We start from the raw sequence: 23796 nt of genomic DNA, 5'->3' as shown, positions 1-23796 counted from the left end.
CTAGCCCCCAGCTCCAACGGCAGTAAATGGCCCCTCCTCCAGCTGCTGAGGCTCCCATGCCCCTACACAGCCTGTGGCTATCAAAGGTGGGTCTTTGTGCACAGGAGTGGGAGACTCCTTAGCCCCAAAGGAGACCCCAGTCCTCATATGTCTAGGCCCTTGACCATTGCATCTTTTGGGGGTTTACCTGGCACCCCATTCAGATAAGGAAACTCCTTCCGAAAGATAACAAACTTATCAATCCACAACCCAAGGGCGGGTGGAGATGAGCCCTCTGGGGATTGACTTGGGAGGGGATTTCCCGGGAAACCCCCTGGGCTCCATCCTCCAGGGGTCTGAGTGGGCACCTGCCCTGTTAGTGGAGGGCAGTGGATGGTGAGGGGGAGTCAGCGTGCAGGGTTGTGAGGCTCCGAGGTGTCCCAGGCTCCTCGGTGTCAGCAGAGCTCTCTGGGCGTGGTTTGGTGACAAGGCCTGTGTCATCATAAGGGCTGAGCCCCTGAGTTCAGGCGCCAGAGGTGGCAGCTGTCAGGCGGCTCTAAATGCTCTGTAAGTATTGTTGACGGCAAATTAGGACACAAGGGAGAAAGTTAAGCATGACTGGAACTTCCTCTGTCCTAAGACTGACTTTCTTGATTCTTAAACCTCAGTGAATGTTTAAGTTCAGCCAGAGAACATCCTCATTAGAATTGTTCTTATATAGAATTCCTCTTCCTAAAGAGCAAAAAAAATAAGGCCAAGAAAATACTTTTCTTCATTAAACTGATCACAAAAACAATAGGATTTTAGAGGTTTGATTTTGGTTAGGTTTTCTTCAGTCTGACCCATGCCTTGGATTTTAAATACAGACGCGATAATGACTGAAGTTGTCATCACCAGTGGCAGGCAGACAACAAACCATGTGTGGACTCTGAGCTGTAACATGCCAACAACTTCCCTAAAGGGCCTGTGGATTTTGGGGTCATTAGGGGAAACAGGAGACACACTTGTGGAGGGAAACATAAGCAGAGTGGCGTCACTTGGTTTATTGTATTCTGAAGTGTCATGGGGGGCCGGGGAGGGGTGCTGAGAACAAGCCTGCTTTATCAGCAGTTCTAAAGCCTTATCACCTGAGATTTGCATTCTGGAAACAAAATCATGATTGCAGTATCAGCACATATGTCCTGTGAGATCTGGGTTCCAGCCCTGGTGGATGGCTGGACTAACCTGACGTGAGGTCACAGAGAAAAGACACCAGACAGCAAAGGTGCCCAGACACAGGCTCGGCCGGACAGCCAGGCTCGGCCTGATGGCTCTTCTAGGGATCAGGAATTCCTGTTGTTCAGGGTCTCACCAGCTCCAGGCTCCTGATAGACCCCATCCAGTGTGGCCCTGTGTCTGCTCCCCTCACCGCTCATCGTCCCGCCCGTAGTTAATTGTCTGCAGGGCCTGGGCAATGAGCACCGCCATCTCCCGTGTGCCTGCAGCAACCACCCTGCATGACATGAGGTCCAGTGGCCCGCCTGTGGACAGAGGAACAGGGCATCAGGTGAGGGGTGAGCGCCAGCCCTGCTCTGCCTGACCTGGTCCATCCAGCCTGCAGGCCCAGCGTGTCCTGAGGCTGTGCTAGGGGATACCAGCTTCAGGTGCAGTGCCTGAGGCTCAAGACAGGAGGCAGTTCTCAACCTCTGTGTGCTTGGGGCTCCGGGGACCCCGCAGGCCTGGGGAGGCTGGGGGTAACCTTTCTGACAGGCCCCTGAAATGGATGCTCTAGGCACCGGATATCTGGGACAGGATGAAGGACCTCAGCCTCCTGGAGGTGTGAAAAGGTCTAATGGACTCGTTGGCGACCTTGGTGCACACATTTGTTTGTGTGTGCTCACATCCAGAAGCCCCTGGTGCACATGGGTACTTGCCAGTGCATGTGCTCATGTGGTCACATCCAGGAGATCTTGATACACACGCATGTTTGTATGTGCATGTACTTGTGGTCACGTCTGAGAGACCTTGGTGCACATGCATGTTTGTCTGTGCTCACATGGTCATATCTGGGGGACCGTGGTACACACACATTAGCGTGTGTGTGCTCACATGGTCATATCTGAGAGACTGTGGTGCACACACGTGTTTGTCTGTGTTCACGCTCATGTGGTCACATCCAGGAGACCTTGGTGCACATGTATGTCTGTGTGTATGCATGCTCATGTACTCACATACAGGACAGACATGTCTTCAGCTGTGATGGGTCTGCCTTTCCTTGATACCCAAAGCCAACGTGTCTTCACATCATGCCCCACCCCCCTGCAGTTCCACCAGGCCCCGAGGAGAAGGAGCAACAGGGAAAGGCCAGCACAGGCCCCAGAGGTTATTTGGGAGCCTGGCATGTCCACAACAGGCTCTGGAGCAAAGGTCGGGGAGAACAGGCTCCACAAGAACCCTGACGTAAGAGGTGGCTGCATGGGCGTCTCTGGGGCGGGACTTGCCCCTGTGGGGCCAATCACTAGGGTGGTGACCTCCAGGCAGAGGGATAGGTCACCTCTTGGATCACCACCTAAAATCTCGTCATTAGATTGGGGTGCACATGGCCAGCTCTGTGGTCTTGGTGGACGTGAGAGCTTAGAAAACACTGCTCGCCCTCCCCCAACCCCACCCAAGTCCTGACCCTGGGTCCATTTCCACACCAGGCAGCGGGAGAAGCCCTCTGGCCTGGCCCACTGTCTTCCCGACCTGTCTGTCAGGAGAGGTGGGAGGATGTCTGTCTGAGCTTGCGCGTCTCTCCGGGGGACACACCCCTGGGGATGGAGAGCAGCCTGACGGCCAAGCTCACCTGACGTGTCCATCACAACGCCCCCAGCTTCCCTGATGATGACTGTGGCTGCAGCCAGGTCCCAGCAGTGCAGGCCAAACTGGTAGTAGGCATCGGCGGTGCCCGCAGCCAGATGGCAGAGTGCCAGGGTGGAGCTGCCAATGACACGAACCCTGCCAGAGAGGGAGGGGGTGAGCACACTGAATGGCCCTGCTCCAGCGGTGCCCCCTGAAGGTCTCCTGACTCAGAAGCTGAACAGGAGCCCAGGGCCTCTTCCCACAATCTCTACTCTGAGCTCTGAGCCCAGAGCGGTGCTGCCCAACAGAACCACCTATGCTGACGGACCAGCCCTCAGTTGTGGAGCCTGAAGTATGGCTGGTGCTGCAACAGAAGAACTCAGCCTTCACTCTGCGGACCCTCGATGACCTTGGATTTAGACCACGTGGAGCAGCTGCTGTCATAGGGCAGACCCAGGGGAGACTGAGGGGGTGGGGCATCACTGATGTCACAGAGGGTGCTGAGCTCAGGGCCCTGCCCCCACCCGGGGCTGTGGAGCTCCGGGCTGCAGACTGGCTGGCATGTGTGTGCCCTGCTCCTACCCAGGGAGTAGCTGGCTGCTGTGCCTGCCCGGAGGTCCCGGGAGGGGAGGCGTACCCATGGGCACCCGCGTGGAGCAGCCTCTCCATGTTGCTCAGGAACAGCTTCAGGGTCGCGGGGTCCCGTCTGGGTCCAATTTCTGTCAGAACCAGGGCCTTGGACAGGTCTGCATGGAGAGAATATCCCCCCCCATTAGAAATGTCATAGCGTGGCTCCCACCACACAATCAGGGTGCTCCCCGAAACGAACGTCGCACCGGCCTTCTACTCCTGCTCACACTCCGTGTCCTCCTTGCGTGGTTGACGCTGCAGAGGTTTCTGACCTGGAAAAGGGAGGTCAGGCTGACCAGTCACACCCTGACTCTCCTGCTCAGGGTCCTCCCTGGTTCGATTCCTGGGTTGGGAAGATCCTCTGGAGAAGGGACAGGCTACCCCTCCAGTGTTCTTGGGCTTCCCTTGTGGCTCAGCTGGTAAAGAATCCACCCGCCATGCGGGAGACCTGTATTCGATCCCTGGGTTGGCAAGATCCCCTGGAGAAGGGAAAGGCTACCCACTCCAGTATTCTGGCCTGGAGCCATGAGGTCGCAAAGAGCCGGACACGACTGAATGACTTTCATGTCACTCACTGCTTGGGGTCCAGGAGACCCGCCACCTTCTCTCCTCCCTCGCCTCCACTCCGGGTTGCGGGCCATGTCTCCTGGAGAATCCCAGGGACGGGGGAGCCTGGTGGGCTGCCGTCTATGGGTCTATGGGGTCGCACAGAGTCAGACATGACTGAAGTGACTTAGCATAGCAACCACAAAACCTGGCCACACCCGGCACTTCCCCATCCTGACACCAGGGGGCGGCAGACGCCGGTCGGCGACACGGCCCATCCCTCTTGCGAGGCCCTGCTGGGCATGGTTCATAGCTTCATCAAGTGACACAAGCCTTTTTGTTACGACAAGGCTGTAATCCATGAAGCGGCCATGACTTCTAACCATTTGAAAACCTTTATCTGGCTGAGGATCAGAGTGAGGGTGTCTTGAGAGAGGTTTCACAGCCTAGAAGCTAGGGAGGCAAGTCCTCTGCCCTGAAACGCGGCCTCACTACACCGAGCCTTCACCTCTGGGCAGTGAGCACAGGCCTGGCAGTTCCCCGTGGCGCCTCGGGCCATCGAGTGTCACACACGTGCTCCTGCCTCCAGATCCTTACAGGCCATGAGCCCCTCACGTGAAAAGTAATATTAGCCATACTACCTCACTGAAAAGCCCAGAACTAGACAGAAAGCAAGCTGGGGGCTGGGAGGAGGGCCACCTCGACTGAGCCCAGGACCAGAGAACTGCTCAGTTTACAGCAGTTAATTTCATGTCATGTGACTGTCATCGCAAGACTTTATGTTCTAAAGAAACAAGTAACTGAGGGGAAAAAACGCTGTTGAGAATCCTATAAAGACCGCCATGGACACCCACGTGACTTCTTCCAAATATCCTCCGACAGAAACAGCAGCTTGGAGAGAAAAACACAAAAAATAGACGAAACCAACCACAAAACCGAGCAGGAGACCCTCAAAATCTGCAATAGACTGAGGGGCCGGGGGAGCCCTTTGCAGGGGGCAAGGTCTGAAGAGCGGGCGTCGACAGCCCCACAACTTCTTGTAACTGACGTTCCAGGGCCTCTCCGGGCAGGACCCACAGAGCAGACACTCATGGGAGTGAACCCCATGCTCACTGGGCTGGAATCAGGGGAGCAGGACCAAGGAGATGACGGCCGCCGTGGGGGAGGGGCAGAGCCAACCATCCAAGAAAGAGCCAACTTTGCAGACACTTCACAAACAGACCAGGAGAGGGAGCGCCAGAGCCACTAAAGGACAGAAAGTGCCTTCCCCTGCCCAGCCCATCTCCTCAACTTCCAGAGCTCAGGACTACAAATTTCAAGTAGCAAGAATGTAAAAGAATGATATTTGAATCTCATACGCCATTATCACAAGAAGAAAGAGAACAGGAAGCAGAATAACATCTCTCCAGTTGATTAAAGATTTCCTGAAAGATCTGCCAACAAAACAGAAGCAGCTATAAGTGAAAAATGGAGAATGCATGGGAGAGCATCATTCACAAGTAGAGGGGAGGGGTCCCAGGAGAAATCAGAGAAGAAAACTTTCATAAAAGACAGTCAGACTAAATGAATAAGATAAACACACATGATGGGGCTTCCCTGGTAGCTCAGATGGTTAAGAATCTGCCTGCCATGCAGGAGACCCAGGTTCAATTCCTGGGTCGGCAAGATCCCCTGGAGAAGGGAATGGCTACCCACTCCAGAATTCTTGCCTGGAGAATTCCATGGACAATTCCATGGAGAACTGCATAGGGTTGCAGAGAGTCAGAGATGACTTTGAGTGACTAAACACAAACACGATAGATCATGCTTCACAAGAAACGGACTGTGAAAAGGAGAAAATTTTCAAAAATTAAAAAACTGGTAGAAAAGGTGAAAAGGTTTAAGAGAAAGTGACATATTGGAATGCACATGTACACACTGATATATTTTAAATGGATAACCAACGAGGACCTACTTTATAGCACAGGGAACTCTCCTCAATGGCAGCCTGGATGGGAGCGGAGTTTGGAGGAAAATGGATACATGTATATGTATGGCTGAGTCCCTTCACTGTTCACCTGAAACTATCACAACCTCGTCGATCGGCTATACTCCACTATAAAATAAAAAGTTTAAGAAAAAACAATGCTTAGATAAAAAGTGACATAAAGATGTGTACTGAAATGTTGGCTAAGTGGCTTCCCTGGTGGCTCAATGGTAAAGATTCCACCTGCCAATACAGGAGACACAGGTTTGATCTCTGGTCCAGGAAGATCCCACGTGCCACAGAGCAACTAAGCCCGTGCGCCACAACTATTGAGCCTGGGCTCTAGAGCCCAGGAGCCACAACTATTGAGCCCACAAACCCTAGAGCCTGAGCTCCACAATAAGAGAAACCACCACAATGCCCATGCACTGCAACGAAGAAGAGCCCCAACTTGCTGCAACTAGAGAAAGCCTGTAGAGCAATGAAGACCCAGCACAGCCAAAGATAAATATTTTAGGAGATGTTGGCTACAAAGTGCCTGCAGAAATGCATCCCAGCCTCAGCAACAGGTCAGAGCTGGCTGATTCTGTGCAAAGACTCAAGTTCCTGCCTTGATTATGACTCTCATTCTGGGCACCAGCCCCAGGGCCGTTCTCGAGCGCTAGGATGCAGGATGTAACATAACCCTCCCAGCTGTCATCGTGCCTCTCTGCCTGTATGAACACCGAGGTTCCAGGAGCACAGCTGACCAGTCACACACGTAAGGCATCACAGTTGGGACAAAGCTAGGTGTGTAGATATCCAAGGGTTGTGCAGCTGAGAGGAACATCCTGTCACCTCCGGTGGAAACCAAGTCACCCGGCACACAGAGGACAACCAGGGCGGAAGCTGTCACCCTGGACTGTATGAGTCAGAGTCTTAAAACAATCGTGGGAGGGCTTTGGAACAGAGCATGGAGAGACTTGGGCTTCCGTGTCGCAGAGGGGGCGGATGGTGGGTGTGAGCTGTGGGAGGAGGGCTGGATACGGGAGGGTCTAGGAGGGGCGTGAGCGTGGGGACCAAGCCGTCTGTCATAGCACATGAATGTGGAACAAAGTTCACCCACGAGTTTAACAACACACTCCCTCTCCCCAGCGTTACACAACCGACTGCCTGGCCACCTCTGGCAGGCGAGGCTGTAATTAACGCTGCTGTCTACGCGGGCCAAACCAAACTGTCCTGGGGCAGGAGCTGGGGGCCGGGCAGCAGAGGCAGTGGCCGGTCCGTGGTCCTACCCCACCCACCCCGCCCAGCCCCTGTAATGTTCCTCCCATCCCCACCCACACTCTGGGCACTCATGACCTCCAGGCTGCCTGCCTGCCCTTGGTCCTGCTTGGCCCATTCCCCACATGGTGGTCATCTCCCCTGCAGACCTGCTGCTCATGGTCATGGTCATGGGGCTGCCATCCCCTCTCCCCCAGTCTGGGAATCCACATGGTCTGCTCTCACTGGAGCTCAGCCTGGTGGACCTGGCCTGGGCTGGAGGCCCATCTCCCTACTATTGTGGGGAACTGCGGGCAGGGACACCCCTGAACCCTCTCACCGCCTCTCAGGCCAGCTTGCCACACAGACTGTGAGTCTAGCAGCAGACCCTCTATAAAGGCCACTGTGTCCTCTGTCCTGCTCCAGGAATGACAAGGGCTGGCAGCACCTGTGCAGTGTATGACATGGCTTGTGATAAGGCTTCCCTGGCCAGCCGTGTTCTCACAGGAACCAAAGTCAACCTCATTTGGGAGCTACAGGCCCCACCCAGGTGATGTCATCCGGCCGGCCACCGAGAGGTGTTGAATGCCAGAGCATGCCTCCGACTCCGCCCTCGCCCTGGCCGGCTCACTGGGACCACATGGGAACAGGTGGCTGGGTTCCTTCCCTCGTTTGGGATGAAAGGTGAATGAAGAACAGACCCGGCCCAGCAAAGGGAAACACAGAGACACTGGCTAGCTCGACGTCCAGTCCTCCAGGGATGCGCTGTCCCCAACGACACTAGACCTTGGCAAGGGACCCCCGTGGCTGCCCGGAGGAGCCAGTGACTCTTGACAGGTCCCTTCCCATGAGAGGGCCCACCTGTCTCCCCAGAGACGCGCAGTCGCTGACCGTTGCAGAAGGCACCCTGGCCCCTCCGGCCCGTGTACAGCCGCTCCTCCGTGCAGTGGTAAATCACCCCAAACTCCAGCTGTGGACAGGCAGGCGGGACAGAAAACAAAGAACGTGACACAGTGACCAAAGGCCATGAAGCTCCAGCTGTGACACTAACGCAAGGGGTGTGGGTGAAAATTAGCTTTCAAAAGGGAACTCAACAAATCAGCGTCCGCACTCAAACCTAGACCTGAATGTGAAAGCAACTGTTCTTTTCTTAAATCACTACATTTAAAGATACATTTAAAGGAATAAAACTATATTTTAAATTGATATCATAATTGAGCATATCATTTCAGCATTACTGAAAGTAACTGGTAAGGCTTTATTCTTCAAAAAGATCTCTTGTTTTTTTCCTGGTAGGTGAAAAAAGGCTCTTGAGACTCCAATCAAACCCCACAAGAAACTCAAAATTGCTGACATGTGAAGAACTCAGAATGTCTCTGGAGAGCTGAGGGCATGACAGAACCCAGAGTGGGGAGGAGGGGAAGCCCAGGAAGAAATGTGGATCCCTGGAGGGGCTGGCCCCCCACCACACACACATCGGGGCACACAGCCTCGGACCCCAACAAGCTGGTGTCCAGAGGAGGTGAGCCTCCTTACATCTCTTCCCCTACCTCTCTGTTCTGGGTTAAGAACAGCATGTGTGCCTGTCCCGAGGTGGGGAGGGCAGCCAACAGAGAGAGAAAATGGGAGAGCTGCTGGCAGATGCCCAAGAGGAATCTGGGCTGGCAGGAAAAGGACCCACTCCTGGAGGACCCCCAGTCAGCGCCCACCCAGGGCCGGCAGCACGTGACTTTCCCCCTCCCCTTTCCCATGACCCTGGACTTATAGGGCTCCTCAAGTTCAAGTCAGTCCTGGAACCGGGCTGGCCTCCCTGCACCCATCAGAGGTCGAGGCCTGGCTGGTCAGCGACCCTGCGGCCAGAATGAACCCTCCACCCCCCTGTGCTCACCGCTCCACATGCACGTCTCAGTGACCATGTTTAACACAGAAATAACGTAAGTGACTGATTCCCTAACCAGTATCAACATTAAGACTCTCACTTATTGTCACCTCAAAAACTAAGTTCTTTCTCACGGGCAGGACTCCCTTCCCGCCCGCCTTCCGCGCTCACGCCGAGAGTGAAGACAGAACACGAGACTCTAACAAGGGCTCCTTCTGCACAGCTCGAGCCCCCGACCTAGGCAAGGGTAACTGGGCGCAAGGAAAGGTCCTTCCTGCCTGTAATCTCTGCAGTTGACTAATGAAGCTAAAGCCTGCATCCCGGCCTTTCCCGCAGGTCCCACAATGTGGCCCAGTTCCAGGGTCTGTGGGAACCGGGCGACAGCCACGCTCTCACCCAACAGCGAGAGGAGGATGAAGGCCTAACAGAATATTGGGACTAGAGATGTCCTCCCAAAATAGGAGCTTCTTTATTGTGTTACTCGATCACACGCCCCAGGGGTCAAATGGAGACTAACTGGAAACACGTGCCCAGAATGTTCCCTACACTCGGCCCTGCTGAAAGCCCTGGGGGGTGGGGCCGGCGGAGCCCCGAACCCTCACAGCCTAAACCTTCACACCCCAAACCCTCATGCCCCAACTCCTCACACCCCAACCCCTTATGCTCCAAACCCTCACGCCCCAATCCCTCATGCCCCAAACTGGTTTGCACCTGTTTCCTTTCTTAGATTTGAAATCAATACTAGTCACAATGAAGGCTTAGGACAAGGACAGGAAAACAGGTTAGAACCATGAAGTGAGATAAAGAAACAGCAGCCAAAGGCCCAGGCAGCCAGGGCTCCATCCACTATGTACCTCCTGGTTCACAGCAAAGCCAATGCTCACCGCCACGGTCGGGAACCTGCAGAGGAGACAGATGGTTGATGCTGTGACATCACGGACTCGTGCAAACTCAGCAGCCTCCCTGCGGCTGGAGACACAGAAGACCTTTCTACAGCATGGCTGGGTTTGTTTTGTCAGAAGCTACTTCCCACAATGGCACCAAGTACTTCCAAGACAAGCAGGCCAAGCTGACCTGTGGGACAGCGACCTTGACAGACAGCTGGACTGATAGTTGTTAGGACAGACAGTGACCACAAAGGACCCGGTTGAGAGATTTTAATAATCAGCTTTCTGGTTCTCAGTGGCCAGTGAGGTGGAGGGTCCAGGTCTGCGACAACCAGGCCCTCCTGACATGAATCCTGGGTGAGCCTCACACAGGACAGCAGGAATGGTCATGGCATGGAAGGCAGGCAGTGACCTCGCAGCCTGCCTGTGGGTTTACGTCTCCAGAACAATCTCTCCTTTATGTGAAGACTGTCAGAGCTGAACAGGCAGGAACAAGGAAGAGCTGGTTCTAACCCAGGAGTCTTGGGACCAACCATTCCCAGGCTGTGAGGTGCTGTCCCCATGGGACCACTCATGACACCCCATGGCCCAGCAGGGGTCCCCACCCTCAAAGGCCCTTCCCCACTTTCTCTACCCCGGACGCAGCAGGACACGAGCAGGATAGGTCCTGTCAGAGCTGCAGGGAGAGGAGTCACCATGGTCCGGTGGCCCTGGACAGTGTCTGCAGACTAAGGGTCAGCCGCAAAGCTTGTTTCCTAAATGACACTCTAGTCCAGGTTCTCTCTCTGGTCCTGGGGTAGACATGTGGCCTTTGTCCACCATGGGGCTTGGCCCCTTCTGTCCCCAGTAGCCACACACAGGCTGTACTCGGCGACCCACAGCTTGGTTCATGTGCCCCAGTCCCACACAACTCCCCAGGGTGTCACACGCTAGTTAGAATTAGTCTGGTGGCACTGTTGGGGTCACCAGACCACTCTGTTCCACTGCCTCCAATAGGGCCATGACCAACTTCTCAAGGTGACCCTCATGCAGGAAAGGGTGACGATTCATGTGATGGGCAAAATCAGTTTGCACACTTAACATGTAAACACTCCAAGTGAGGGCTCCACACCCCAGCCCACTCACCTCCTTACTGTAAGGAAGGAAGTGGGTGTCTCGGGTCATCTATAGGAGACCCTCCCTAAGCATTCAGCTGGGGGGATGCAGGTCACGGGACACTCCCCCCCCACACTGCAGGACAGGGACCCGGGCCCTCCCTGAGTGTCTGGCTGGGGCGATGCAGGTCATGGGAGCCCCCCCTGCAGGACGGGGACCCGGGACAGGGCAGGAGCTCTGGGGGCTATATGCATGTTCTCGTGGGAGAGCCACCTTCTGTGGAAACCACGGCACCCTTGGTGTCCTTAGGCTCCTGACCAGCTGCACAACCTGCCCCCGGTCAGTGCTTCTAGGGCCGGGTTGTGCCATCATTGCCCCAGCCCACTCCCCTCCCCACCAGGGCCTCTGACCCCCCGAAAACCTGCTGTTTGGGGCTGATATTTGCCATCAGATCAAGCTGATAGCTGGCAGGCTCCTCACCCCCAAGGCCACTGTCCACACTGCACGTTCCTGAGGCTGCCGGCCAGACACCTTGTGTTATTTACAACCCTGTCTATCTCTCCAGGGGACTCCTTAAGGATCCTTCTTAATTCAACCCAACGTTTAAATGTGACAAACACAATAGTTTTTAAACAAGTGAAGATTTCCTACATGCTTTGAACGAATCTCACAAATGGGAAACCTTTAAGTATCAAGACTTGATCACCTTGCGAGTGAGACCAAAGCCCACTAGAGGTCTGCTGACTGGCTGCTGCCTCAATAAATGCCTCTTCTGAAAAGACGGGTGTGCCCGCTCACCTGTGCACAAAGTTGCAGGTGCCGTCAATGGGGTCCACAATCCAGGTGGGGCTGGGTGTGAGCACGCACTTGGCCCCGGCGGCCGCAGCCTCCTCGGCAATGAACCTGCAGTGGACAGAGCTCAGCCTGGGAAAACGCGCCAGGTACCCAAGACACAGCATTTCAAAGCCCAGCTGTGAGACCAGCAGGCTTCTCTGGATCAAACAGGGGCAGGATCTAGTGAGCTCTAGTTCTCTGACCAGGGATTGAACCCCGGGGCCCCTTGCACCGGGAGCTTGGAGTCTTAGCCCCTGGACCACCAGAAAAGTCCCTCATAGGCCTGTGGGAGGTACAGAAGGAAATAGCCCAGGGATAAGGTTCACAGCTCGAGACAAATTAGACCAACCCATTTCACATTATTAGTTTTCTCTAAGAGTCGTAAAAACTCTCCTTGTGATTTTTGACGGCCCAGTGCACCCAGGCCTTCTCTCTGGCCAGTTTGTTGACTCTGTGACAAGGTCACCTTCAGTCCACCAGGGAGCCAGCTCATGGTGCTCAGCCTCAACGGTCAGGCCACAGCCCAGCTCCGCTGCCTGGTGACGCAGCGTGAAACCAGGGAGCCCATATCAGGTTGTTTCTTATTTTATCAAAGTCAAAACAGCTGCAATCTATCTTTAATACTGTTTTGTGAAAGACTAAAAACGAGGAAGAGCGAACGCTCCGAAAGAAAGTCCTTCTTAAGCAAGGGTGACAATCTTACACCAACTTGGTTAAGGGACATATTTAAATACTTAGAAACACAGAAAAATGACAACATACTATTTTATCTTACAATACATATGCAACTTTTTTCTCATCATAGATTTTTCAATTTGTCTCTGATCTAAAATGCATTTAAATGCCCCCGAATTCTGGTGCTAGTGCTAAGTGCTAAGTCACTTCAGTCATGTCCAACTCTTTACGATCCTATGGACTGTAACCCACCAGGCTTCTCTGTCCCTAGGGGATCTCCAGGCAAGAATACTGGAGTGGGTTACCATGCCCTCCTCTAGGGAATCTTCCTGACCCAGGGATGGAACCCACATCTCTTACCTCTCCTGCATTGGCAGGAGAGTTCTTTACCACTAGTGCCAGTTCTGGTACTTTCTCTTAAATCTTAGTCATTGGGAAAAGACCAAGCCTGGGTTCGAGCTGCTGAAAGATGATCTCAGATATCTGAATTTTCTAGGCAACAGAGCAGAGAGCAGTGTCCTGGAGCTGGCCCAGAGCTGAGAAGGGGGCGGGCAGAGCCAGCTGACCCGGGCAACCAGCCCCCGCCCCTTGCAGCCCCCGCCTGCAGCTTGGGGACCCTTGGCTCTTGATTGGGGCTTGGGGGGAACTTGCATCCCCCACGGCTTTGTCAGGGGGGCTGGAAAAGCTCCAGGGAGCTTGATGCCCACCATGGGTGGGGGCTGCTGCTCTGGGTGGACCAGATGGTCTTCTGAAGAGGTTTCCCCCATGTGACATGCTGACTTCTGCCCTGAACTCGGCAAGAAGTATGGAAATTCACACCGTGCAAATGGATACCAGGCCCCACGTCGACACAACAGTGGATCCAAACCACCAGGAGCTGAAGCGTGATTCCAGGATTTGGCCTGTCAGAGCAGTCTGACTGCAAAGTGCCAGAAGCCCTGGTACCATTTCTATGCGGAGCCCTGGTGCCATTACCACACGCCATTACCACACAGAGCCCTGCAACAGCCAGAGCCTCTACCTGGACCCCCGGAGGCCCAGCCCAGACACCTCACTGCTGTCGGAGCCTCTGGACGACACATGGACAGAAGGAACCCCTGGACCAGACCTGGTGGTGGTTCCTGAGCTGCATTCTCTCAGAATCCAACCCCCGGAACATGGCGGGGCTGGGGCGCCGACCTGCCGGCACCCCCGCCTACATCTGCAGTGTTAATACTGAGTGACTGACTCCATGTCTGCATGGACCTGCATGGCTCAAACCCATAATGCTTAAGGGTCAATTGTGATTCCTTGGAGGCTGACAGTTAATTTAGATTTTTATAAACTAAGAAATCAAACATTTCAGAGCCTATAACTATTATAACAGATGTCAAGGTCCTGACTTTACACCAAACAAGGAAACAGGAAGAGACGCTGAAACACAAGGGCTGCCAACAGGAATATGCGTGTACACACCTACATACACACATCACACAAACACACTCACACAACACACACATACACATACCACACCACACGCACACACACCATACACACATACACATGTACATATACCACACACACACAAAACACACATACACACCACACACACATACACATATATACCACACAAACACACACAACACATACATACACACTCACCCAACACACACACATACACCATACACACATACACATACCACATATACATACACACACCACACACACATACCACACAAACATACACACACAAAACACACACAACACACATACACATAGCACGCACGCACACACACACACACCATACACACACACGTACACATAACACACACACATACACACCATACACACATATACCACACAAACACACACACATAACACATACATACACACTCACCCAACACACACATACACCATACAACATACACATACCACATATCCATACACACAACACACACACACATACCACACACACACACCATACACACATACACACGTACACATACCACACACACAACACACATACACACCATACACACATACACCACACAAACATACATACACACAGCACACACACACACACATGTACACACACACACCATACACACACACATATACACATACATACACACACAACACAAACACATGCACACATAGTACACACCACGTACACACATGACCCCCAGGTGATGCAGGTTAAAAGGAAGCAGCAAGGAGAAGGTGCGAGTGTGGACTGGCTTGTCCCGCAACCTTGGTCACTTGCTGGGCAGCTGAGGAGGGAGCCCCTCACTGGTCCAGATGGACAGCGGCCAGGCCGACACTTCATCTACACCTAGGAACCCGGTGACTGAGCTCTGGGGTAAGTGATTCCCTAAGGAAGGAGAGGACCCTCCTGCTCAGGAAGCCCCCCTCCCTCCCCAAGGTCCAAGCGTCCCCTGGGGCCCCAGGTTCCCCCGGAACTAGACGCACAGCATTGGATGAGTGCTGGTCTTTCTCAAGGAAAAGATGAACAGTTGCATCAGATTCTCCACGCAGTAACTTATAAGGTCGGGGACACCTGTCCTGGAGAGCAGGTAGCCCTGGGGGACAGCCTTCCCTGGCTCGGGCTTGGGGCCGCGTCCAGGCAAGTCTGTGCGGCCTGGGGGGACCTCGGGGGTGGGATGGGGGAGCAGGGTGCGCCTACCTGTGGGAGGGAAATCTGGTCTGCAACTCCTGCAGGATCAGGGCCTCCACCACGTGGTCCGTCTCTGTCACCAGGTCTGCGGCTGACGTCTTGGTTGAGACACGTTTTTCCTCAGAAAGGGCTTTTCTGATGATCTGCAATGAAGGTTGGGAGGTGGGTGACACTGGCCGCCCCCTCCTGCTCCAGGGTTGGGCCCTTCCCCCACTGCCAGTGGGCAGACAGGACAGATAGGCAGACGGGCAGTGCCAGGCTCTCTGGGAGCTCTTGGGAGCCTTCACTGCTGCCCCCTCTTCTCACGAGAAAGCACCTCATGGCTCCCATCACCCCTGATGGTGGCTCACAGTGGCCTCGAGGACTGGCCTGGAGCAGAGACAACCGGACCTGAGAAGCCAGCCTTCCTTCCAGGAACAGAGCCCAGCCCAAGGCTGGCAGGCACCGAGCCACCTGGCAGCCCTGCCTTGGCCTCCTGTGAAGGCAGGTGTGGCCCTGGGCCCAAGGGTGGCTGAGAGGACGTGGGGGGCATCAATGTATGACCTCTGAGTCACGTCCTCAAAGGACTACCATTTGCTCAGTGCTTCCTCCTGCCTGTTACACTCCCCCCTTGCCATGATACGGGCGTGCTAGGGGGTCGGCTTCTGTCTCCTGGGTCGGAGCAATGGAGATGGGGCCCTGGGAGGCTTCAGGAAGCAGAGCCCATCCCCAGACTCTAATTGGATGGGGGTGAGGAAGGACCTCCACCTCTGACCCCCAAGCCCCTCTCTGCAGGAGCCAGGCCACCCTCCCACCTCTGCATCCTCAACTTCCCTGCCCCTTCTGCTCCACTGAGCCATCACTCACCCTCCAGCCCTCTCCCATGGGGGTCCTGTGGTCATCCGGGCTTTTTCTTTTTTGATGGGGGTGGGGGGCTATGGTGGAGTCAGGCCCCGGGACACAGATCACGCAAAGGTCTGTGAGTCGAGGAGGATGCCAAGCCTGTCCTTCTGTAAGGACTTCTTTTCCGTTTCTACTAGCATTTACTATTGCCATCCTGTGATCGTTTCATTGAGGGCCCCTGTCCTTCAGCACAGGGCAGGCCACGCCACACCTGCATCCTCTGCCACCCATGGTGCTGCTCTGGCCAGCCCTCTTCACCAGCTGCTGCTCCCCTGGGCCCTGGACATGTCCTCTCATCCAGTTACACTCCCAGATATTCAGACTTCGTTTCTGAATCATTGCCCCAAACTACGCTGCCCTTCAGACAAGCTGGCCGCCAATAGCCAATAGCCAAGTGTCCTCTGTCTCCTTCCTCTGAAGGTCCATCCACCTAAGGGGCTGAGGCCTCACGAAACTTAACAATTTATGGCAAACCCCCCAAATCTACTGCACACACGATGTACAAACCTTAATACTAGGTTAACAAAGTTCAATTTCAGACATTTTCTACACGGAGAGGAGAGTTGGGGACAGTGTCTTAGAACATAAATCCTTATCAGGCTCGATCAGTCTTGCCCTTTAGCAACAGTCCCATCCTCGGGGGATAATCTGTGGTATTCCAGGTGAGTTACCCACCAAAACCCTTGACCACATCTGTTTTCTCCCTGTCTAAAGGATTTTAAACATTCTCATTCTGCCAGCAATAAGTTAGTGTGTGCTGTTTTTTAATTGATGTTTTTCAGCTACTCACTAACTAAGCCTGCACTTCACAGACCTCCTGGCCTGGGTCTCTCCCTCCAAATAACATTCTGTTAATGTTTAATAGATAAAATATGGGCCTTAAGTCACTGAAGCCTGAATTTCAAACCCCATCAGCTCCAGCATCTGGGGCTATATTCAGAGACATGTCCAGACATCTCTTTCTTGTCTGTGCACCATCTTGGTTCTGTGCTACTGTTTCCAAGTCGACCATACGGTTATCACCCATCCCCAAGGAGCAACTCATGTGAGCTCCAGAACCGCAGAGTACACGCGGAGAAGCCTGAGCAAGCGGGGTTTGGGCCTGGCAGTACCGTCACATTTCAGGTTCCAGACTTATGATGAGTGTGATGAGATGGTTAATCTGATGTGTCAGCTGGATACCCAGATACTGTGTCAAATGTTATTCTGGGTGTTTCTATAAGGGTGTTTTTGGATGAGATGAGCATATAAATCAGTAAAACAGCTTGCCCTTTGGAACATGGGTGGGCCTCATCCAGTTAGTTGAAGGCCTGAACAGACAGAAAACACAAACCCTTCTCTGTGTGAGAGAGCTCTCTACAGACTGCCCCTGGGCCCTTGGCCCACATGTGCCAATAGGGCTGCTGCTGCTTCTGTCAATAGCTAGCTCACAAGTTCTGTTTTGGCTGAGTCTTCAAATGTTGGCCAAAGTGTTACAACTGTCAATGCGGGTCACCCCCCACCCTGTGGAAGCTGGGAGTGCCAGTGCAGGTGGGGCCAGCTGAGGCCAGAACCGACACAGAAACACTGAGCTCACCAGCCGCCCCCTCCATCTGCAGGCAGGACAGATGGGGATCTCCCAGAGGAAATGCCGGGGCTCAACCTGCGATCCACCTAAGGAGAGCTCAGGGCGGACAAACCTGCTCATCCGTGTCCCGGGGCAGGACCTGGCCTAAGACACCAGCCCAGGCTGACAGCTCCCAAACTCTACCCTCAGCCTCTCCTGTGAACTCCCCACCACAGGGCTCCATGCAAGAAGAGATCCACTGGCAATTCAAGCTCAACAGCTTACAGCTCAGAACACAATATCTGACCTCTGCCTCCAAACCCGCTCCCCATCCCTCCGCAGTTCTGGCAAATCCATGGACCAGTTTTTCAGGCCCGAACCTTGCAGGCACCCCTGGCTCTTCTCACATCCGCCTCCCACCTGGCAGCAAACCTGCTTACAAAATCCAACTGCTTTACCGCCTTCTTCATCATCTGCAGTCAGACCCACCCTCACCCCTCACTCGGACAATTCTCATAGCTTCCATCAGAAGCTTCTGCCCGCAACACTTTTGGTGTTGCAGGCCCCCCACCCAGCATCGGTCAGGGTAAACTCCCCTTCACCTTGTAGGACTCCACACAGAACTCCAAACTGAACCTCAGTCACACTCAGAGTAAAGGTTAAAGTCCTTTCCAGAGTTACTCAAATATTTGTTGAGTGAATGAATATATTTCTAATCAGTTTAGCACCATTATTTTAAAAACAGAGGATCTCTAGGAAGGCAGTAAACACATAAAAAGGCCCTTAAGTTCTTTAGTCATATAGCACATACAATTAAAACTACCATAAAATACCGCCTCAAACCCATCACAGAGGCTAAAATGGAAAGACAGACAACACCAAGTGTTGTCAGAGAACCCCCAACTGCTGCTGGGGAAGCGGGAACCCATGTGGCCTCCTTGGAAAAGCACCTGGTGGAATTTCCTACCCCGTGACACAGCAATTTCACTCTTAGTGTTAATCCAGCTCCAGCATAAATGCATATGGATGTAACCAAAAGACACATGCAAGAGTGCTGCATGAGCAGCGTCATTGCTAATAATTCCAAACTGGACATTGTACAAAGTCTCAAGAATTGAGTGAATGAACTGTTATATTCTCACTCACAACAATGTACTACGTACAGCAGAGCCTCTCAACCAAGAACATCAGCTGGGGATTTGGTGGAGGTGCTTATTCCAGGCCCCTCTCAGGAGCCCAGCGGGTAGGAACCTGGGGGTGGACTCAGCCAGCCACAAAGGCCCTCCTGGTGCTTCTGATGCACTTGAAGGTGTGAGGACCACGTCTCCCCAGGAGCGAGATCCATGAGTATCTACACCAAGGAGACCATCAAAAATTCTGTTGGAAGATGGAAGTTGGTAGGTACACAGAAAACTAAGAAAAAGAAAAAAAAAACACTTTTTTTTTTTTAACTTTAAGGGAAAATGCAAGTTGAGTAAGAAAGCAAAGAATGTGTAATACTGTAATACAACCATGCTGCCCAGCTTGCCCTTGCGATATGTGTGGTCACAGCACGTAAGCCCAGGCACCAATGGGACTGACAGGGAACGCAGCTACACGACACAACAGCGTCTAATGTGGATGATGCAGAAAAGAGCTACTATTTAGAAGATGGGTGTAAGTATCAGAAAATTGAAGACAGCGAGCTCTGGGGAAAAGGATGAGGATGACACAGGATAAGACACTGCTGGCTCCATGACAGTCCCGTTAGTGGTATCTCACTTATCAAATACCCCCGTGTGAATAATTGATAAAAAATACAGTCACAAACCAGACAAGTGGGGCTGCTGGGTGAGAGCCCCCACCATGCCCCTCTGCTCCAGGCAGCTTGAGGTGGACAGGGGGCACCCCACCTCAGAGTACACCAGGAAAGTTTTCCCTGTCTGACAACTAGAATGTTAAAGGAAACAGGATTCTCAAATTTGAGGGCAAGCCTAAACATTTATAGGAAGCCACCAGTAACAAGTCTGAAGCCTAAATAAACTTTTCAAAGCTATTAGTAATCAGTTTCAATGAGCCACCCTACAGAAAAGCTTGAATTTATCTTTCTAGTCTCTGCACAGAACATACTACTAACTCATCGTCATTTGAAGATGCACAGTATGAAGCCAAAACGTGAAAAAATATTACAGAAGGTTTTGAGAAGCAGTTAAAAACCTATTTGTATGTATTCTGTTATATTTGGGAGCATCTTAAAATGTATACTGTTGTGACCTTTTTTTATTCTAAATAAACAATTTTTATGTCGAATTTTGAATTTTGTATATTTTTTCTTATAGAAGGCCCCTAAATTATTTAAATTTCAGCTTCAACAAAACCTGGATCTATGCTGCAGAACAACTTAAAAAACATAGTTTTCTTAGATATTTTTGCTCACACATCACATAAAAGATGATAAATACTCATTTCAATGAATATCCCTCTCTGTACTTGTGGTGGTGATGGGGGGGCAGCTGACGTCACTCTGTTCCCCAAAGCCCAGCAGCCAGGGCAGGGTTCCTGCAGCTGTGGGGCAGTTGGACTGGCCAGGATGCCCCCCACCCGAGGCACCCAGGACTGGGCAGTGGAGATGCAAGGACGCAGGGGTCCAGGAAACCTCTCAGGATGGGCAGAGGGGAGACGGCAGCAAAGGGTCCAGGCTGCCCTGACCTGAACCCATGACTGAGAGACGGAGGGCCACACAGTCTCCTGGGAGCCAGTCCTTCCTCTGGCTCAGGACCTGAGCACACAGAGCTGCGTCGGGGCAGCAGGATGGGAGGGGCAGGCACCCCTGTGCTAGGAGGCCCTGGAACCTGCACCAAACACACCTCTGGCTGAGGAGGAGTCAAGGGTGAGCGCTCACCACCCTCTGTCCTCCCCACCCCAGGCTCACTGGCTACAGGCCAGGCTTTCTCCACTCATCGCCTTGTGATGTTACTGTCAGAGCATCACTAAGGCACTCTGTCCCTCTTCACACAGGACAGGACCACCCTGTGTGGCTTCTGTCCAGTCCCAGCCCCAGACCAGACCACTGGGCCCTCCCTACCCGCCTCCTCTAGTCAGGAAGGCAGGGAGCAACAGCATAAAGCCCAGGAGGGAGGCTGCAGTCCTGGGCCTCCTGACTAGACCCCTAAGGACAGAATCCTTACTGCACCCTCACCCCACTGTCAAAAAATGCTTTTTCTGTTGTTTTTGGCAAGTTGCAAAAGCAGAAGAGATCTCTTAGATAAGTTAAAGTCCCCAAGACCCTTAGAACGGGGCCTGCTATGTTGCAAGTTCTGTGTGAGCATTTGCAAATTTCTTAAAAAAAAAAAAAAAAAAAAAGGGTTTCAAAAACCCTTCTGTTTCCTCAAGGATCTAAATTTGAAAAACCACAGAAACCCTGTAACAACCCAGCAGGGTTTACACAGTGGTGTCTGAATTCTAGACTGGCTTCTTCTCCAAGGCTGAAGGAAGAAAGTTGTACGGTGGAACCTAAAAGTTACCATTATACCCCGAGGACGCGCCTCCGGAGAGGAAGTGAGGGTTAGGGAGGGGCGGGGCAGTGCCCCCGCACGGGGACCCGCTCTCCAGGAAGGACGTTGGCCCTGCAACCGCGAGCTTCCTCAGGGTAGCAGGAGGGGTTGGGGTCCTCCTTCTCCCCAAGGATCAAGGCTCACAGCGCCCCTTTGAGTCTTGAGTCCTTCAAACTGCAGAGGGAGGGCCCCCAACACAGAAGGCGTCCACTAAAACAGAAGGCGTCCACTAGTGTTGAGGTTAACTGTCAGGGGGCCGAGGGACCGCACGGTGACTGTGATCTGGGGACGCACTTCTACTGCAAAACTGGCGACAGCCTGCCTTTAGAAAAGGAACTGCCGCAGGGACAGGGCTCCTCCTCCGTCCACCTTCTGTTCGGATCGCCGGAACGCAGCCTTGCGCCTTGTCGAGCGAGGGGGGACCTAGCCATCCCTGCGCCCGGCCTCCCCCAGCACCCCTAACTTGGCGCCGCACGTGGCCTGAGGACCCCAGGCGCGGGGCACCGAGGAAGGGAAGAGCAGAACATAACGAGAGCGCGAAGAGAGCGCTGCCCTCCGCAGGTTTCTTCGGCTCCGCAGCTCTACTTCATCCTTCCGGTGTGGGCAGCAGTTCCTCCATTCGCGCAGCGGAACCCTCTCGACTCCAGACGCTCGAGGACAGACGGTCCGCCCTATCTCCACGCGCCGCGTTCGAACTCCGGGCAACCGCACAGCGTCTCGCCCCCTGGGTCAAATCCGAGGCCGTCCGCGCGCCTTGACCCCGCTCCCCTCGCCAGGCCGTCCTGCGCCCCCAGCCCGAGGGACCCCGGGCGCCAGCCCCGGCGCGCGAGCGGCAGGTGCACAGGTGTGCCGGAGGCGCTGCGGAACCCCTCGGCGGCTCGCGCCCGGAGCCTTTCTGCCCGCAGGGTCCCTGCCCGCGGGGTCTCCGTCCGCCACGCCCTACACCCGCTGTGCCCCAAGTCCCCGAGCGCCCGCCGTGCGCCTTGGGCCGCTCTCACCTGTCCCGCCCGCAAAGCCAGCTGCACCGCCGCCTCGAAGCACTCCTCCCACGGGCCCCCGGCCGGCGCCTCCCCGTCTTCGCCGCTCGCCTTCATCGCAGCCTCCGGGCCTGCCGGCGCCCCCGGCCCCGACGCCAGGCTCCACGCTCGCCCAGCGCCTCTGGCCGCTCCGCTCCTGGGCCGCGCCCGCCCGCGGGTGCGGACCTGCAGGGGGCGGGGAGCGGGCGGGGGCCGAGCTGGACCGGCGCCTGGCTGGGGAGCAGCGCCCAGAGCCCCGCCCCGCCCCGAAACAAGCCGGGCCCCGCTCCTTCACAGCCCCGCCCCAAGCCCCGCCCCGCCCAGACCCCGGCCCCGCCCTCCTCCCCGAGCACCACCCCACCCTGTTTCATCTCATCTGAATCCCAGAAGTGGGCCCAGGGTGACCTCTGGCCATTCTCTCAACCTCGGGTGTGCCTGGTCGTGAACTGGACCACCCTCCTCCACACTGACCTGTGGACAGTGTATCCCAGAGACACTGAGACCATCCTGCTGCTGCTGCTGCTAAGTCGCTTCAGTCGTGTCTGACTCTGTGCGACCCCATAGACAGCAGCCCACCAGGCTCCCCCGTCCCTGGGATTCTCCAGGCAAGAACACTGGAGTGGGTTGCCATTTCTTTCTCCAATGCATGAAGGTGAAAAGTGAAAGTGAAGTCACTCAGTCGTGTCCGACTCTGAGACCATCCTAGGGAAGCGTTTGTTTGATATAGAAGCCATGCAATGACAGGGTGGGCTGTCAGGTGGGCGTGGGGAGGGTTGAAGTGTGGTCCGGGAAGGCCTCACAGAGGAGGGGGAAGGGTAGAGGACCGGAGTGGGGAGGGGTAGAGGAGGCATCCACAGATGGAAAAGGGGAGAGTGTTGTTTCCAGGCAGAGGACATATTCCCAGGGTGATGCCGAAAGGTAGCAGAAGCAGACCCACACACAGGGTTCTGAGCATCTCTATTTCAGCGCTGTTGACTTGGCAGTGCTGCCCACAGGGGACATTTGGCAACATCTCGGGACATTCCAGGCTGTTGCAACTGCTAGCACCTAGTGGATGGAGGCCAGGGAAGCTGCCAAATACCCACTGATGTACAGGACACCATAGCAAGGGATTGTTCAGCCCAAAAGGATAATAACCCTGGGGTTGAGAAATCATGTCCTACTTTAACTCTCTTCCCAGGAGTTTGGCTCCAGGTTAAAATTCCATGTCTGATGTTTCAGACCTGGCCACAGGCAACTACAAAGCTTTACCTGGCAAGTCTCATGAGGGTGGGGTCTACCTTCCTTGCGCTGGACTTGGGACCCAGCCAGCACGCTGCCATTTTCTGGAGGGAGGACTCAGAAGCCTCCCCCCAACTCCCCCATCCCAGCCATGCTCTGGGGCACGTCTCCATGTCCGGTCCAGGCACCTCCCGTCCCCCGGGGCGGGGCCTCACATGAGGCCTCTCCCAGGGTCTCTGCCAAGACCACCTTGTCCGGGGGCCTTGAAAAGTGTTTCCTCCCCTCTGACTGAGGTTCAGTACTTTTCCACTCCAAGCCTTTCCAGGCCCCCAGGTCCCAGCAGCTCACCTACTGGCTGCAGACCTAGTCACGTTGTGCAATTATTTGCTTTT

The 23796-nt window shown here is 54.3% G+C and overlaps 1 protein-coding gene across 1 annotated transcript; it reads right to left on the bottom strand.

The window, feature by feature from the left end:
* Positions 1-992: 992 nt before the first annotated feature.
* Positions 993-22453, bottom strand: IMPA2 (inositol monophosphatase 2). The gene is made up of 8 exons (NM_001192282.1): positions 22166-22453; positions 15216-15349; positions 11843-11947; positions 9917-9962; positions 8045-8153; positions 3437-3545; positions 2804-2955; positions 993-1499 (listed from the first exon to the last, which is right to left on the bottom strand). Exons 1-8 carry the CDS (start codon positions 22259-22261, stop codon positions 1384-1386), a joined length of 867 nt encoding a protein of 288 aa, NP_001179211.1. The 5' UTR covers positions 22262-22453; the 3' UTR covers positions 993-1383.
* Positions 22454-23796: the final 1343 nt, after the last annotated feature.

This window comes from Bos taurus, chromosome 24 (genome assembly GCF_002263795.3).
Source record: "Bos taurus isolate L1 Dominette 01449 registration number 42190680 breed Hereford chromosome 24, ARS-UCD2.0, whole genome shotgun sequence".
Classification (NCBI taxonomy): Eukaryota; Metazoa; Chordata; class Mammalia; order Artiodactyla; family Bovidae; genus Bos; species Bos taurus.
The sequence above is the reverse complement of the archived record's forward strand: the minus strand, read 5'-3'. Positions and strand labels throughout refer to the sequence as shown.